Below are 18186 nucleotides of genomic sequence, written 5' to 3'. Positions count from 1 at the left end.
ACAGCCAGCACAGGCTCTCGACTTCCCTCACACGCGTTCACAGAGAAGTCAAAACTGACCCGTTTCTTCTCAGAGTTAGCAGATCTCTTGAAAAGAGGAAGGGAGTTGATACTCATTGCTAAACACTTCACATGTCTTCTCACCACCCTGTTGTTATCCTCATCCTAAGGGAGAGGAATCAGAGAGTCAGAGATACTGTGTGACAAACCTAAGAACATGCAGCTCATGCACAGCTGGGATGTAAGCCCAGAGCCATCTGACCTCCTGGCTTGTGCTCTGCTATATCCTGCCGCTGTCAGAGAGAAGGGAAGTTTCATTGTATAGCCAGACTGGAGAACGAAAGCTTTGTGTGTTCTCTCTTATTCAGTAATTGGCTAACTGAAAACACGTGGTCCCCTGCAGCCCTGTCTCTGCTGCTCAAGGGAGGGTGGGCAGTGAACCCCGAAGGCCCGCAGAGGCCATGACGGCTGCTCTGAGTGCAGGTCAAGTTCCTTAGGCTTTGGCCTGTAGGAGTAGCTTCAGCCTGTAGAAGTACTGTTCCCAGAATTTGTGTGCCCCTTCTATGGGACTCGTAGCATGTATTTAATATTTTAAATGGTGTTTATAATCAGGATAAGTGCTCTGTTTGAATTCTGTTGCCATGTCAACAGAGACTAAGTGGCAGGTCCTTAGTCTACACTGCCGGCCCAGCTGTGTTCAGGGAGGAAACCCATGTGCTCTGTGAGTGCCGAGAAGCACAGAGAGGGAGGAGACCGCCTGCCCTTCCTGCTGACGCCCCCAAATTACTATAACTGTTCAGTGGGATGTAGAGATTTCTTTTCATTTCTCAATAGGAACTTCTGCTGTGCTATTTGATTAAACCGTCTACTATGAGTGATAAAGAGATGGAGTCACCAGAATGTATGAAACAAATTCAAGTTCAGGTAGGTGGCCTCCAAGACAAATTCATGTCATCCCAAAGATTCTGTCCACCCTATCGTGTCCCCTGGAACATGGGGTCCCAAGGAAAGAATTAAAAACCTTCCTTGGTGACAGGCCTTCTCAGGCCCTTTCCCTGCTAAACCCACTCTCACCCCACTTCCTTCCGGCTGCTGCTTTGTCCTTTGGTTTCTGAACCTGTTCGGCCAGGCGGGCACCTCTCCTGGGTCTCAGTCCCAGAGACGAGACGTGTCTCTGTGGTCTCTCTCCTTGGACTTCTTGACTGGCGTCCGGCATGCGGTGTCGAGCTGAGTCCCGCTCTGTCTTCCAAGGCTGCTCAGGTCATCACCCAGTCACCGCATGCGTGCTGCTGCTTCTGCCCCTCGCCCTGTCTCGGGTCCCCCATACCCAGCACGCCATGGTTTCCTCGGCTTCTAACGTTGCGCCCTTCCTCCTGTTCATACCACCCCATCCCACTACATGCCTGCTGGTCGGTCCCAGGGCCCCAGCGCTTTACACATCCAGTTTGTCCCGCTCATCCCACTAGGTTGGCCTTTTTTTTCCCCCTCCTCCCCTCTCAGGGCTGACCAAATATACAGCCCATGTTAGACCTGGAGGTACGGCTACACACTAGCTTTCATACTGGCCCTCTGCTCCTGAAACATGCTATAGAAAAGTACAGCTGAGACCAGCTTAATGTTTAAAATCTTGGCATGATTACGCCAGATACTATTGGCACATAAGGTTTTTTATTGGCTACGTTCACATTTTCTCCGCATGTTTCAGTTACAAGAAATGGAGGCAGTTACCATCTGCATGTAGACAGTGCTTTGTGAAACGCAGCCACGTGTCCCATGCCCAGCATGTGCTTCCATGTCTGTTGAAGTCGGTCACCTTTTTGTTTTGGTCGAATGCAGGAGGTGATTCTAAGCCGCTGGGTGCCCTCACGAGAGAGGAGTGACCCAGATGAGCTTTGATGGCCAGCCTCGGAATTCTGACCCCACCAGCAGACACCGAGTGGGTCCCCTACAGTGAGCCAGGTTCAGAGCGACGTAAAGAGTCCTTATTATAGCAGCCCAATAATTTCAAAGTTTTGAAGTGAACTTTTTGAAGTTCACTCCCAGCACCAGAGAACTGTTAATATGTTTAAAGGTAGATGACACAGAGGAGAAGAAAGTGCCCATTACCAGGACCAGGATATCGGCGCTGAGTCTGCCTACACAGCCTCGCGCCTCTGGGCCTCTGACTGGGTCCCTGTCCTCTCCATCTGGGTCCCCATCCTCTCAATGGCCAAGGTGGGTCCCAAGAAGACTTCCCAGCATCAGGGAAATTCTGTTAATTCTCTGATTTTACCTGAAAATAGTAATAGTTTGCATTTATGTGACACTGCAGTTTCCACATCTCTTTTGTACTCATGCATCTCATTATTCACATCCAGTCTGTTCCTGAAAGAGTGCCAGAGAGCAGATTTGAGATTGCAGGACTCTGTGTTCCATTATTTTAAATGGAAAAAATAATAACATGTCTCAGCTTATCCAAGAACGTCAACCAATTACTCAAATGTCTGAAAATCCATTTGATATCTACAGAGGATGTCTGTATCATAGAAGACATTTAAAACACCAATCACCTAATTATGTAATTCTCCATGAACTCATTGGTGAGCATGTTTGTGTACAATACACATATGGTATTAGATTTTTTAAAATTACATCTTGCTTCAGTGAACTTGTTATAAAATCAAAATATGCAGTTGAAATAATGTATGAAAGATGCATAATAAATGCACTTAACATCTAGTGAAACATAAAAAGAAAGCCTTTTTTAATTGACTGCACACCAGTGACGGGTTGGGGTGGTGGGTGGGGAATGCAGGAGGTGCCAGGCCAGGCGTGAGGGAAACAGTTGTCAGATCCATCTAGTGTCCAAATTCAGGACACTGGCGGACAGTCTCCTAGGCACTAGGTACCCCAGAAGTGGACAGCTAAGAACTCTCTTAGGAAGCTGTGAGATGAAAAAAAACGGAATGAGCATCTATTCACATTTCACTGAAGCATGGCCTTGAGGCTGACAGCCTGAGCAAGATTTTGCTCATAGTTGTGTGTTCTCAGTGCTTCTGTTCAAGTTACGGTCCTGCTGTTGTACAGCAAAATCACGTCTGCATGATCTGCCTTTTAAGGATTCAGCATTCAGATACTGGAGCCCCTGTTTCCCTTGCTTCAGACCAATAATGACTGTCCATTTGAAAGAGCTTCTTAGAGTAAGTCCGTTGCTCTTCATTAGTGATACTAAAAGTTCTTCGGCATTTTTACTGTGCTCTGCTAACTCCAGGCTCCTTAGGAAGGTAAAAGACTGCTTTGAATCACCACCTTCTCAGAACCTTTAAAGTCAGCACAAAGTTTCAGGAGCCATTCCTCTCTATCCCAGTCCTCACGTGTGGTGACACTCCCAAGGCTGATCAGTGCACTGGCTGCCTTTATGGTAAAAACTTCCATGACTCCTTCATCAAAGCATTGTATCCTGTCAGCACTGCACAGCAGAGACTTTACATCAGCTGGGATGCTCTGAAGATGGTGGTAAGTCCATACAGAGGCTGCAATAAAGACAGAAAAGCCAGAAGACCACACAGATATTACTTGTAACTGGAAGCTGCAGAAAGATGTCCACAGCATCTTCAGTCAAAGAAGCCTTGTATAAAAGACTTCCCTGCATCAGCTATAGGATTTGAATGCCATGTAGCAAGCAGGCCATACCCTCTTCAGCATGACCCAAGGGCCCTGGGGTTCTGGAATGGTGTACCAGCAAAGGTTTGGGGTTACATCACCCACAGTTTCCAGCTAAAAGCAACATTAGCTTATCTTTGGGAGCATTACCACTGTTTTCTCTGAAATAAATGTACCAGGTGGCTTTTATGTTTTAAGTTCAGGTTTGTCAAGATGGGAAATTTGCTTTGTGCTAAAACCACCTTCCAGATTTTCTGCAGTTCACCAGGGAACTGCCGCAGCCTCACTGAGAGTAGTTGTTTCACCCACACCCTTCAAAGCATCCGGCCTACATGATTCTTAAATCTCAAACTTTCCAGACTTGCTTTAAAATCGAAATCCTTCACCGAGTCCTCTGTGCCTTCCATCTCTTTCCAGCTCTCCCAGGCTTCAAAGCCACCCACTGCACCAGCGAGTGCTCATCACACTGACAGGCCGTGGGTCCTCAGTACGACAACTAAACAAGCTTTGTAAAAATTGCATGCCACAGTCAAGAACACTGTAAACCTTTGTGGAACCAACACTTCCACAAGTTATATTTTGTCACCCAGTGCAAAAAGCCATACCCAGAAAAGGCCAAGATCCAAGCTTCTATAAGATCACCTTTCTGGATACACAGTCGCTTCCAACTTTGTTTTTCTAACATAGGGGACATTATAGGCCTGAATCTCACCTACTTTCCTCATGACTTTTTCCACTTCCGTAGGAGACATTGTCATTTGACAAAGTAGGGAAACGCCGTGATCCTACACCACGTCCCAAACAGTGCAACCCTGGACAGTCAGCTCAGCACCCACTGGGTCCTGTGGCCCCGGCCTCATGGCCTGGAGGACTCTGCTAAAGGCTGACACACTCATCATCTCTTACTGGGCTACCATTTTTTGCAAATTGTTAGAGTCAATATTCAGGCAGTAGGAGTTGAGATGGAACAAATACCCATCTTCTTATCCCAAAGGAGCCTTTTTTTTCAATTAAGGTATCATTGATACACACTTATGAAGATTTCACATGAGCAGCATTGTGGTTATAACATTCACCCATATTATCGAGTCCTCCCGCCACCCCATTGCAGTCACTGTCCATCAGTGTCGTGAGAGTCACTACTTGTCTTCTCTGTGCTGTGCTGCCTTCCCCATGCCCCACCTACATTACCACAATAGCCTTTTGAGTGGGGGTGGTGGGACCCTCCATGGGAGGGAGGTCTGGCTGCTGAACACCACCGCCAGGAAGCACAAGCTGAGGACTTGACCCTTGAGCTCTTGGCCCTGTTCTCAGGGCCTTCCCCAGACCTCCACATAACTGCAGTCTGGAAAACCACGTGGAGTCAGAAAGCAAGCCCATCAGGTGGAGGCCAGAGGAGGGCTGTCCACGGCTCCCGGTGGGGCTGGGCATGTGCCGAGTGGTGGTCCCCCACCTCAAGGTTGGGGGTCAGCCTGAGGCCCCCCTCATCAGGATTGTGCCGTGCATATGATTTTGCAGACACCAGGAGGTTCGCAGATTCTGTCAAGACCCGTCTTCATCCAAGCAATGTGTGATTCTTAGCTTCCTATCAGTTTCCCCAGAGATCATTGTATTGAAGGCTGGGTAATGGCTGAGCCTCCTAGAAAGCAACCATTCAAATCTCTGCTCTGCCTCTCAGTGGTTGTGTGACTTTGGGCAATTTACTTGCCTCTCAGGAGCCTTAATTTTCTTACCTTCTTGATGGGGGCTATGATAACCTTTCCCTCACTGTGGTTACTTGGATAAAGGAGAAGTCAAAAGCACCTAACACAGTGACGTTTTCCCTCCCTTCCCAGGAGTGTCTCAAGCCCACCAAAGTGGCCACAGACAAGAAGACAGAGGGTCAGTTTATATTCAGAGTTAAATGTCGGTTGAGAACTAAAATGCGTTTGTGGAAACTAGGCCCATTTGATAACAAAAGCAGGCTTGCTTGTGTGCAGGAGGTGGAGAGAAGTGAGAGGGCACCTGGTGATGGCCTTCTCAGCCCGGGGGTCTGCTTTGCCACTGCAGTGAGCCAAGGCCTTCATCCTGCCGCCTGAACAGCCCGCAGCTAGGATTGGGCAGTCACCCTGGAAGCTGCTGGAGCATCCCCGGGAGTCCTGGGCTCTGGTACCTTGTCCTGCAGCCACACACCTGCACCCCTGGAAGGCACCACCTCCTCAGACTGAGTCGGTGGCTTACAGTTGGGGGGATTTTCTGAAGCTCTGACTTTGGTGTCAGGTGTCAGCAATTCCGCGGTCTCTGACTGGCATTGGGCAGAGGGCAGGATTGTTAAGGACTCCTTGGTTTGGAGTCGGATCCGGGTTTGCATCCCAGCGCATCCACCTACTAGCTCAGTTGCAGCCTTAACCTCAGTTTCCTCACCTAAAAAATAAAGTTAATGCTATCCATGCGCACGTACAGTTGAGACTATTCAGCCATGATTCCTTCACACCCCCAACAGAAAAATCTGTAGAGAACACGGATTGGTGGTTACCAGGCTGGGAGCACCTGCTTTTTGGGTGCAGAGTCTCCTTTCAGGGTGAGGAAGTAAGTGTTTGCACAACCGTGAATGTACAAAATGCCACTGAATTGTTCACTTGAAGTTAGGTTTATGTAATAAATCTCATCTCTGTTTTTTATAAAAGTAAAAATAAGAATGTTATTGGCTCCAGATGGAGGATTCAGTGAGTTGGTCCTTACAAAGTGTTTACTAACACAGTGCTTAACTCATACTAGACTTTCAGTCATCTGCAGCCATGATGATTCAGTTTGGAGGGAAAGACGAAACCCTCGTGTGCTAATAAACCACAGTGACCTGTCATCTGTTAAGACAATAACTTGTGCAGGTGACTATTGTGTGTTGATTCTCGGAGCTCAGTTTCTGAAGCTAATACTTTCCACCCTTGTCCCCAAACGGTAAGGGGAGATGGTGACGTCTGTCCCTTTACTGTACCAAGTCCCCCACAGATGCACTTCTATAAGGTAATCAGTTCATACGTTACACTTAGCAGTTATTACACCAGTGTGAGTGGTATAGCAGGCTGGAGCTGCTTAGGTTTCCCTACGTTTTTGAGCATAATATTCAAGTCTGAACATTCATTGTTACTTCTTGAATAAAATTTTTGTCTTAATTATTTTGCCTTTATTGTTAAAGCATTTTTTCATTTTCATTATTTTTTTAAGTTACTATTAACTTGAATGTGGTTTTTAACAGTTTTCTCCTTGTGGGGGGGAGTACTTGAGTTAAAAAGAAATGAAATATCTCTTCTCCCCACCACCCACCTTCCATTTACAGTTTTACCAATTGAATTTTTAGAAGTCTGATTAGACTCAAGTAATTGTACCATGAATGTTACCATCCTTAAAATGGTACCTGAGGCCCTTTTCTAAAATTGAGAGATATTTAAACCCATCAATTTATCTTAAATCTTTGCTTTTATATATATAAACAAAAAATTAAGTCTTTTTACTCTTGTGAAATACAGGAGTGCCTCACTTAAGAACACATGGCATGAAAGAGCACATTTATGAAATTGTTAAACTAACCAAGTAATTCACTCTTAATTTCTTCTGAGTGAAAGCTTTCAAGTATTTAAATTTTTTTTAGAATCTTTACATTTTCAGAAACGATATTGCAAGGGTAGGTAACACTTTCTCCTAACCTTTAAAATGCACATTCTGTTAGAGTAGAAAGAACGGAATGAGAAACACCTGAGTCCAAATTCCAGGTCTGTGCCAGGAAGACTGTGGTGGCCGTGGGGACGATACCCGGTCACTCTGAACCTTAGTTCCCTCAGCCGTGAAATGGGGATAATTCCTGGCTCCCAGCTTGTTTTGAAGACTAAATGATGTGACCTGTGAACAGGTCTGGCCCATGGTGGGTGTACTTTTTTCCCTTATGGACAAACCAAAAGCGTAGGCACTGCCATCATTATTTTCTCCAGGAAATGCAAAGCCTACTTTATGCCCTAGCAGGGAAAGGACATGACTGAAAAAAATAATTTGAGGTCAAGTAATGAAGACAGCTCTGGGGAAAATGTGGGTTGGGGGAAAATGAAATAGTAAGCACCCCCTGGGCAAAGGGAGCTAGATACGGCCACTGTGGGGGGTTTTAAATGATGTCTTTTGGGTTTTCCTGCTTTTAAGAATAACCCATGCACACTGTAGAGGCTTTGGAAAAACACCCTTGTGTGGGTCATTTTCGTCTTGCCGATCACTACCACTGAGGCAAACTCTGACCTTGCTGTGAAAAGGAGCCCGGTGGGGGCTCACCCATGAGCGTTCATGGAGGAGCTGGTGTGTACCCAGGGCAGGGCAGAACACGAGATGAAGAGGTGCCAGGGGAGCCGTTTGATACTGGCAAGCAAAGCTGGCGTCACGCTGAGTCCTCGCACCCTGCAGTCAACATTTAGCGGCTGTGATAAAGGAAACCGGGGAAGCATTCTCAGTTCTTCATTTTACAAACCTGAGCAACACTGCCATCTATTGGTGTCACTCCGACGCTTGATTCCCTGTTTGGGGGGAATCCTGGAGGGTGGCGCTGTGATTTTACAAGTAGGGAATTTGTGGCCTGCTGAAGTGGAAGAAAAAGTACGATTCATTTCCAGGTTGGAGAGCAGCCCCTCAGATCGGGCATGGGGACCATTCAAGCTTTGTTTGAAAATCACGGGATGCAGTATTAAGAGAAAGCATGGAGTTGGCATTTCTGATACTGACAATTCATATTTTATCTGAATTGTGTTATTTATGTCTTTTCCATATTCGAATGCCAATGAAAGCGAAACCCTTGTCTTCCTTTCCTCTCTAACGATGGCAAAGGGCTGACGCAGTCGTCGCACACCCTAGGAACCACTGGTTGCTTTCAGGTTGCTGGGTGGCCCGGGGTTAAGTGCACGGCTTCGTCAGACCTGGGTTTGACCTCTGGTTTTGCCACAGTGTGGCTCTGGGCAGGTCATTTCCTCAATTTCCCCTTTCATCTCTATAATATAATGTTAGCATCTTCCTCGCAAGGTGGTCTTAGGGATTCAAAGGGAAGGGTAAGAAGTGTGTGCTCTGGTGTGGAGGCCTTAATGAGCGTTCATTAAGTGAACCTGCTATGATTCCCAATAATACAGTCAACAGTTGGGCCAGAGAGGCGGAGTCCTAAAACGGACTGTTAAGAGAACCGGGGCAGATTGGAATATTTCCCAAGATTGATACTTCATCCCTCTTCCCCTGCTGAGGTCTTTGTGACTTCTTGTGCTATTCCACAGAATAGCAGTCACAGTTCTGTTTAAAGCAGTATCATATTCTGTAGGAAGCCTTGTTTTTCTTAACAGCACCTGAATCCACAAATGCAAACAGTAGCGTGCCGTGCACTTTTCTCCACTGACGTTGCCAGGGCTGAAACACTAGTCAAAAGTCTCTTTAGAGACAGGCTCTAAGATCTGTGGCAAGTTTTCTGAATATCTTTATTACTGGGTCATTATTACTACCTTGAAGATGGATTTGGTTCTTGGGAATGAGACATCCTTTGCTGCTGAGGCTGGGGGAGTAGGCTGAGGTGGAAGAGTTTGGTCAAAAACACAGTCAGTTCCAGAAGCACTTTCCAAAGAGGAATTCTGAAATGTGTTGCTCATTGGCTGTTTATTGTTGGGTGATTATTTGGGGATATGAATTCTGATGTGTTAAAAGTCACCTTATTTCTTCATAGTTGCTTTTATCCCAATTGTCTCCTCCTGCTAGAGAGGGAAGACAGGCCTTTCATTGTGTCCTTTCTGAATTATGCATTTAAAGTGGGCACAGAAGGTGCTTTGCAATGGCAGATCTAACACCCCAATCTTGTGTCCCGTGAGGCAAAAAAGAGGAGAGACTGGCATTCTGCTGAGCTGGGGAACTGCAAGTCCGGGTTGTGCTATACACTAAGAAAGGGCTTTTCAGAAGGAGTGCCCTTTCCTAACTTAATACTTTGACACTTTCTGTCTTTCTGTCTGCCTGCATACTTTCTTTCCTTCTCTTTAGCATTAACTGCCAAAAGGTTATTATGTGCTATTTTAAATAAAATCAATGAGGTAAAGGTACTCGGTACTTCATAAATTGTGTCTCGTTCGCCTTCCTAGAAATCCCCACTTTCTTTGTTCACATTGAAAGGTGACGTTGTTCAGCTCAAATCAGTTTATAGGATTAGTTTCCATTGCTATGTGAATAAAAGATACCACCACTTTATGTGATAACATGGATTCTGTTTAAAAACCAAAACACTGTGAAAATAATTTCATTGTATGACATACAATTTTTAAAACCCAGGGCAATTTTTATTTTATAAATTCTTATACAGCAGTCCATGAAAATGTGCTTAAAAGAAAGCTGTACATTTTTTATTCACCACAGCCTAACACATTTAGAAACCCCTAGTGCCTACAAACTAGCAGCAACCCCTTCGTCCTGTCCCTGCTCAGCGTGCTTAGCACAAACCGCCTGCAGGGGAGGGTCTGGCTCCCGATCAGGGTGGTCGATCACATAGAAGCCGCGCTCTTCTATCGCCCGGTAGAGAGTGATGTACTTGGAAGCCTTCCTTGTCCTCGGGATCACGTACTTCTCCGTGAACTCCTCTTTGTCTAGGAGCTCCCTGCCTTCTGTGGTCAGGACACAGTTGATGAATGTGAGGGTGTAGCTGTAGCAGTTGTGGTGGTCTTCCTCGTACCTTCCAAAACAAGGATGTTGAGAGGGGGCTTAGCCTTCAAGCTGCTCAGGAACTGGTGGAGGAGCCACCAGAGGGCTTTCCTGAGATGGGGCCTCACTCTGCCAGCTGGGCCCCTATCCGCTGGCCAGCAGAGCTCCGAGGTGCAACTGGAGGGACACATGGCATCTTGGGCTATTTCTATTTGCAACTTAAGTACCGATGGGAGCGGATTCCCCAAATGTTCGGAGTGGTGACTTCAGTTGTGTATAAACTGCCAGCTTGGGGAACTCAACTTCACAGAAATTCTAGATTCTCCAGATGAATCTAGGAGTGATTTCTAAGTTTCAGGGTATCCCACAGTATCTATACTTATTTCAAGGGAAGCCTCAAAACCATTTAAATCCATAAGTATATATAGTTGAGGGAGTATATAAGTGTTGAAGGAGCAAAGAATTGAGAAATTAATTTCAAAGTTGCTAAACAATGATAAAAAGCTTTAGATATGTTTACATTTTGAACATTTAAAAAAAATTTACGGGAATATACTATGGCTTTTGCTATGCATATAATTGAATGTTAAATATGTAAATATACCTAGTCAAACAACTAAAATAACTAGAGTACCAAGTTCTGGTCCTTTCAGCTCTTAAAATACTGTGATTCTGCTGCGTAAATGCACACTGGCTCAGCTCTGCAGAAAACCCAAAGTAATTCAACCCCTGCTTAAATCAATGTGACCTAGACATGCTTAGAGCCCTCCGTGAGCTGGGATGGCACCTGTGTGCTGACGGAGGGCCAGGGAGTGGGGTATCTCGGCAACTCCGCACCTGTGAGGCAGCCAGGCCCCTGTGGTGGAGAAGTCTTCCAGGTACTTGTCCCACTGGTCCATCAGTCCAAACATGCCGGGCTGCAGTAAGGGGATGCTTACACTCTGCTCCCACCCTGCTTCATCTTGCTGGACACCATGCATGGTGTAATTATACACAACTCCTGCAACCAAACCCAGAGGCAAGCAGAGCTGAAGGGAAAATGCACCCCTCTGCAAAGGGGACCTCAGAAAATGACAGCATGTAAATCAGTTCAACCATTGCAGAAAGCAGTGTGGAGGTTGCTCAAAAAACTAAAAATAGAAATACCATTTGACCCAGGAATTCCACTCCTAGGAATTTACCCCAAGAATGCAGGAGCCCAGTTTCAAAAAGACATATGCACCCCTATGTTTATTGCAGCACTTTTTACAAAGCCAAGAAATGGAAGCAACCTAAGTGTTCATCAGTAGATGAATGGATAAAGAAGATGTGGTACATATACACAATGGAATATTATTCAGCCATAAGAAGAAAACAAATCCTACCATTTGCAACAACATGGATGGAGCTAGAGGGTATTATGCTCAGTGAAATAAGCCAGGTGGAGAAACACAAGTACCAAATGATTTCACTCATAAGTGGAGTATAAGGACAAAGAAAAAACTGAAGGAACAAAACAGCAGCAGACTCACAGAACCCAAGAATGGACTAACAATTACCAAGGGGAAAGGGACTGGGGAGGGTGGGTGGGAAGGGAGGGATAAGGGGAAAAAGGGGCATTACGATGAGCACACATTACATGAGGGGCACGGGGAAGGCAGTATAGCACAGAGAAGACAAGTAGTGACTCTACAGCATCTTACTATGCTGATGGACAGTGACTGTAATGGGGTATGTGGTGGGGACTTGATAATGGGGGGATTCTAGTAACCACAATGTTCATGTAATTGTATATTAATGATACCAAAAGAAAAAAAAAAGAAAATGACAGCAGCTCCCGGGTAACATCATGTAACAGAAACCCAGGCAGGATCGCCGTCAAGAGAGCAGGTGGGAGAGGCCCTCCACCCACCTTCCTCCAGGATCAGGTTCTGAGGCAGCCTCCCCTGCTGAGAGATTTACACAGGGTCTTGCTTGAAGTAGGAGGGCAGATGAGCCCCTCTCTCCCCTGCTCCCAGCAAAGCTCTGCCTTAAGGATGACCCAGTTCTCACTCCACCTGCTCCCCAGTGTCCTGACGTTGCCCCCAGGAAACAAGAATAGATGCCAGGATTATCATCTCCAAATATTTTTGTTGAAATTCTCTATTTACAAATGGGTTTATCTTGTTTCCTTAAGTCAGCAAGAAATTTCCACTAATAAAGATTGGCAGTAAATCTGGCTGCTCACGTGGGTCAGTCTGAGTTCAAAAGCCCAGTCCTGGGTTTCTGTTCCCAGCAGCAGGTTCTCCTGCCTCCTGGGGGTAAGGAAAGGCCAACTTCACCTGTGAGGAGGCCTCACCTGCCGCCTCACCTGGCTGGCCTGCTCACACTCCCAGGCCTACAGCTCCTGCCACGGGGACACCCAGGCCCTTTTCCTGGTTCAGGGGTGGCAGACTCTGCATCCTCAGGTGGGATCACTGCAGGTGTCCTGGTGCTGCATCCCCCACATGTCCTGGTGCTGCATCCCCCAATTTCCCTCACATCCCTGCCATGACTCTGCAGCATGCAGACCCATTGGGGTGCAGAAGGCCTGCATCCAGATTCTGGTTCCAACACAAGATGAAATCATGAGTAACTCAACCCCTCCAGACATCTCTCTTCCTCTTAAAAACCAGTAAGACACCATCAATAGAACAAAAAGGCATCCTACAGTATGGGAGAATATATTCATAAATGACAGGTCCAATAAAGGGTTGACATCCAAAATATATAAAGAGCTCACTCACCTCAACAAACAAAAAGCAAATAATCCAATTTAAAAATGGGCAGAAGGGCTGAACAGACAGTTCTCCAAAGAAGAAATTCAGATGGCCAACAGGCACATGAAAAGATGCTCCACATCGCTAATCATCAGAGAAATGCAAATTAAAACCATGATGAGATATCATCTCACACCAGTAAGGATTGCTACCATCCAAAAGACAAACAACAACAAATGTTGGCGAGGTTGTGGAGAAAGGGGAACCCTCCTACACTGCTGGTGGGAATGTAAGGTAGTTCAACCATTGTGGAAAGCAGTATGGAGGTTCCTCAAAAAGCTCAAAATAGAAATACCATTTGACCCAGGAATTCCACTCCTAGGAATTTACCCTAAGAATGCAGCAGCCCAGTTTCAAAAAGACAGATGCACCCCTATGTTTATCACAGCACTATTTACAATAGCCAAGAAATGGAAGCAACCTAAGTGTCCATCAGTAGATGAATGGATAAAGAAGATGTGGTACATATACACAATGGAATATTATTCAGCCATAAGAAGAAAACAAATCCTACCATTTGCAACAACATGGATGGAGCTAGAGGGTATTATGCTCAGTGAAATAAGCCAGGTGGAGAGAGACAAGTACCAAATGATTTCATTCATAAGTGGAGTATAAGGACAAAGAAAAACTGAAAGAACAAAACAGCAGCAGACTCACAGAACCCAAGAATGGTCTAACAGTTACCAAAGGCAAAGGGACTGGGGAGAATGGGTGGGAAGGTAGGGATAAGGGCGGGGAAAAAGAAAGGGGGCATTACGATTAGCATGTATAATGTGGGGGGGGGGGCATGGGGAGGGCTGTGCAACACAAAGAAGACAAGTATTGACTCTATAGCATCTTACTACGCTGATGGACAGTGACTGTAATGGGGTTTGTAGGGGGGACCTGGTGAAAGGGGGAGCCTAGTAAACATAATGTTCTGCATGTAATTGTAGATTAATGATAACAAAAAAAAAAAAAAACCCAGTAAGACCTGCAGGTTTGTGATGCTCTTGGCCAAGAAAACATTGAAGAGCATTCAGATAGTATTGTTGTAGTAATAACTTGCTGTAAAGCCGAGTATTTTATTTCTCTCTTTAAGGGTAGCAGTCTCCTCGCGGTGCACGAGGAAACTGCAGGGAACAAAAGAACCCTCATAAAATGTTGCCATGATGTCTGTTCTCCAGAAATACTGCTCTCCTCCAACTTGACATTATGGAGATTTTTTAAGCTAAAAATACTGTGAAAATGTCTCACCGTTTGTGTTGGTTATCCCAACGTGCAGATCAGACCTTCCATCATAATCCCTGAAAGAAATAAGTTTATTTTTTCTCATTTGCACATGCCCAGCATTAAGAGTTACTATTTAAAGTGGTGGGAGAGTGACGGGGCTCCTCTCTTGGCTTGTGCCAAAACTTGCTGTTGGGGGCCAAGTTAGTAGAGGCCGTTCCATAACCGGTCGAGCCAAGAGTACAGCCGAGGTAGAAAATACTCCCCTGGCCTCCATCCGGAATCCTGTGGCCCCCAGTATTGAAGGCAGGGTGCCGGAAGGCCAGCAGGAAGACATACTATGATGCCAGCCTGATGCCTGGCTCCAGCAGGGGAGCCTGAGGGGTCAGTTGTTGAAGGGCCCCTTAGTCTGGCCTCTTGTGTGACGTTACAGCCTATTGCTCAGGCTAACGTCGGGAGGGAACTATGAAGGCATCTCAGTGCACCTCTACCTTCAAAACTAAAATGGCTTATTTTGGTCTTGTAGCCTGTGGCCACACCCACTCCTCCTGGATGGTTCTCGTTTCCTGAAATGATTCTTTACCTGAATCTGTTTACTAAATCTGTAACTCCCAATTCATTTAACCTTCATAAGCAATCCCAGGTAATGCCCTGGGACATTAGCAACTGACTTTCTCTCTCTGATCTCAGTTTCCTCATCTGTAACATGGGAATATCATAAGCCTCTTGGCAAGCTGGTTGGAAGAGTAAAATGCCTATCGAGTGCTTGCTGCCTATAGGTGTCAAATAAACCAGATGTAATTTTTAAATGACAAAGCTCCTTTGTCAGACCACACACAGGTCTGGATATTTGGTTCCTCATTAAAGCAAACAGTTCCAAGCTTTAAAATAGCCAAGGACACAAATGGCTGCCCTGTCTTCTTCAGAGTGATCCCCCCAGGTCATCTTGTAGCCACTTTGAGTTTTTTGAGGCCGTGTGGGTTCAGAGGTTGGGAATAAACTGGGGGAAAACAGTGGCAGTGTGCACCCACCCTGTGAACACCACCCCGGGCTTGGTCCCTGAGCATTTCCTGCCTCCATCTTAGGCATTTGCTCCCTCCCTCCCTCCTGCTCTTCGGTTATTTCTCTGCCACGCAACAGATATTTATCGTGTGTCAACTATGAGCCTGTCATTTCAAGTGAAGGGTTAATGACACAACAAGAAACAAGATGAGGTCTCTGCCCTCACAGTTTGCTTGCTTCCAGAGTTTCAACAAGTTTTTAATAGAGTGTAAAGTGCTGTGAAGGGGGGAAAACAGAATGCTACAGAAGCATATGATAGGAGCAGGGGGCAGAGCCACCGCTCTCTGTCCCACCTTTGTACAAATGAAGCAAAGGTGCCTGTTCTTCCTGCAGGTGCTGCTCTGCCCAGGGTGCTTACCTTGGCGAGTGGGCGCACACTGAGCTCACCTTGGCCAGGCACCTCTGTTCAGTGCACAACCTGCACAACCCTATGTGGCAGTCCTGGGTGATCCTAATCTAGTTAGATCAGAGCCTCAGTGATTCCTGTGAGTCATGGCTGTTCTCTTTTACAAAGTAGGTGAAATTATCTCAAGGTGAGTGGTGGGAGTCTGTCCTGAGGGTTTGGAAATTATCTGGAACTTGGCCTTAGAGGGTCTGGAGAGCAGGAGGCTGCTGGGGGGGGTTCTGCAGATCCCGGCCTGAGCACCTGCGGGGAGAGGAGGAGGCCAAGGCATATAACCTGTTTTACCACCACCACCTCCCTTCTGTGGATGCCAGGGGGCCAGGCCCATCGGTGCCACTACCTCATCACAGAAGAAATAAATGCTTTTTAGGGGCCAACCTGAAAGCTTCCCATGGGTCATGTCATTTCTTGAGAGTAGGGCTGTGGCTTGTTCACTGTGACATCCCGAGCATTTTGCACACAGAGCTGCTCCTTAAGGACTTGTTGAATGAACAGGTGTTACTGCAAATCACTTCCGAATTTCAACCACTTCACCGAAACTTAGGATCCAGCCAGGTGTTGACTCCCAAGTTAGCATGAATGAGGGCTCTTGAAAAACAGCTGGGCTCCCTCACTGATTAAGGTGGAAATGAAGCTTCTGCCAGTTACGTTCTGAACTGAATATAAATGACTAGTCTGGGAAGGAGCACATTGGCTGGGCATCGTGGCTGGTGCCTGCACCAGGTTTGTGCCTTCATGCTGACCAGCGCAATTCTGCAAGGTCAACAGGATCCTCGTTTGGCAGACGAGGGTCCAAAGACTCGAGGTAGTTCTGGAGCTGGTCTGGACGGGATGGGAATCGGGGGCGTTACAGTCCGAAAGTCCACACTGCCCTTCCGGAGGGAGGGTCAGGGCGCAGCACCCTTTACACCCTTTGGGTCATTTCATCCACCCCAGGACGAGAAGGAAACTGAAAGAAAGTTAGTTAGCAGGGAAGTGAATAGTCAGCCCATTCTGTTATCTGAAACCAGCACTCGAGATCACGAGTTGGAGAGGTGGAGGTCTCGGCATTTCACCAGGATACGCGTGAACGCCTCCTGAAGCACGTGCCAGCATGCGGGGGCATCCGTGCTCTCAAAACCAGGCTGCGGCCGGCCCTTTCCAATCCCATCTGTGCACTCTGCAGGACGCTAAGGGGCACAACCCATTCTTTTGATTTCTGAAATCTTTAGAGCTGGCGGAATCCACGGTTCAGGTGACCAGCTCTGGTCTTCACTTTCATTCACCTCCATGTAAAATAGCCTATCCACAGCCATTCTTCAGGCTTTGTATGTTGTACCTGTTTATCACAGAAATTGCAAACTCGCAGTAGAGGTATTGTTTTGATAAGATTTCTGTTGAGTCATTTTCCCAGTTCGCCTGTCAGCACAAAATCTATGGGTAAAAAAACTTCCAGCCTATTGATTTTTCTCTCTTAAAATTGTATTAGCAGGCTTGACCTCCATATATTCTTGTACTATACACACCCTCTGTTTTTATGAAACAAAAGAGGCCTATGTTTTAGGATTTAATGCCAAAACACAAAAGATTACCCACCAAACCTCACACCATATAGTATATATTAGGAAAAGAAAGTTCTAGTGAGTAAAACACAGAAGGAAAGTTTGCACAGTTCAATGTCACACTTAAGAAACACTGTACCTAAGAAACGTCCCTTGAGTTGGTCTGAGGAGGAAGGAGCATTTTTCCTGATGCCCATTGGTAAACGGATTAGAGATGCTAACAGGTGCTTCCTCCAGCTTCCTTGGGCCCATGTCCTGCTGGCAGAGGGGGCAGCACTGGGGCACACTGAAACTGTAGATGAATTTCTTGCAGTGGTTGAATTTAATTAAGGGCTTTCCAGCCTCTGCCCCCCGCATGGTGTTCCTCTCCTGAGAAGCCTGGGGTGGTTTTCTGAGACTTCCTTTTCCTCATTACAGGGCCAGCAAATGCACGCCTCCCGAGTAGCCTGATCAACAATGATGTCATTCTGATTGATGGCTTCAGAAGCCAAACCGAGTAGGGTTAACCAGTAACCAGGCCATCCCATAAACCCTTGTCTTAAAGAGCTAGTTTTCATTTGTGCATACTTGTGAGATTTCTTCGTAACCTTTGTACCTTTTGCAGCCATTGACAGGCAGCCCTACTCATCCCTTAAAGCCCTACTTTTCTGTGAAACCTTCCTCCGCTTCCCCCAGCGTTTCCTTGTGCTTGTCGTAGTGCTGGGTCTGTGTTTCTACCAGAGCTGTTACTGGGTTACTCATTAGTCTGAGCTTCTTGGAGTTAGGGACACACATTTATTTTTGTGTTTCTAGAATAAGATGTTGTTGGATAAATGAAGTCCCTACTTTGAGGCTCTTTTCTTTTGATGTTTTATATTGTAAAAGTAATCTTGCTCATA

The 18186-nt window shown here is 46.2% G+C and overlaps 2 protein-coding genes across 8 annotated transcripts in view; one reads left to right on the top strand and one right to left on the bottom strand.

The window, feature by feature from the left end:
- The window catches only part of TSEN2 (tRNA splicing endonuclease subunit 2), a 49506-nt gene extending 41512 nt beyond the window's left edge, over nt 1-7994 (top strand). For 4 of the 7 annotated variants that reach the window (XM_036911393.2, XM_057506544.1, XM_057506536.1 and 1 more), the window contains 2 exons: nt 834-923; nt 5477-7994. In XM_036911393.2, the coding sequence (XP_036767288.2) occupies nt 834-923; nt 5477-5719 (333 nt within the window). In that variant the 3' untranslated portion in view covers nt 5720-7994. Of the gene's footprint in view, nt 1-833; nt 924-1835; nt 3832-5476 lie in introns of those variants that run through there. The other 3 variants (XM_057506557.1, XM_057506551.1, XM_057506556.1) reach the window with 2 other exon arrangements.
- Nucleotides 7995-9933: 1939 nt separating this feature from the next.
- MKRN2OS (MKRN2 opposite strand) lies at nt 9934-17803 on the bottom strand. Its single transcript, XM_036911401.2, is given in 5 exon segments — nt 9934-10124; nt 10127-10344; nt 11151-11313; nt 14330-14379; nt 17448-17803. Coding segments are annotated over 5 exon segments (669 nt in total). The 5' UTR covers nt 17666-17803; the 3' UTR covers nt 9934-10104.
- Nucleotides 17804-18186: the final 383 nt, after the last annotated feature.

This window comes from Manis pentadactyla, chromosome 1 (assembly GCF_030020395.1).
Source record: "Manis pentadactyla isolate mManPen7 chromosome 1, mManPen7.hap1, whole genome shotgun sequence".
NCBI classification, from domain to species: Eukaryota; Metazoa; Chordata; class Mammalia; order Pholidota; family Manidae; genus Manis; species Manis pentadactyla.
This window is presented reverse-complemented; position numbering and strand designations above follow the sequence as displayed.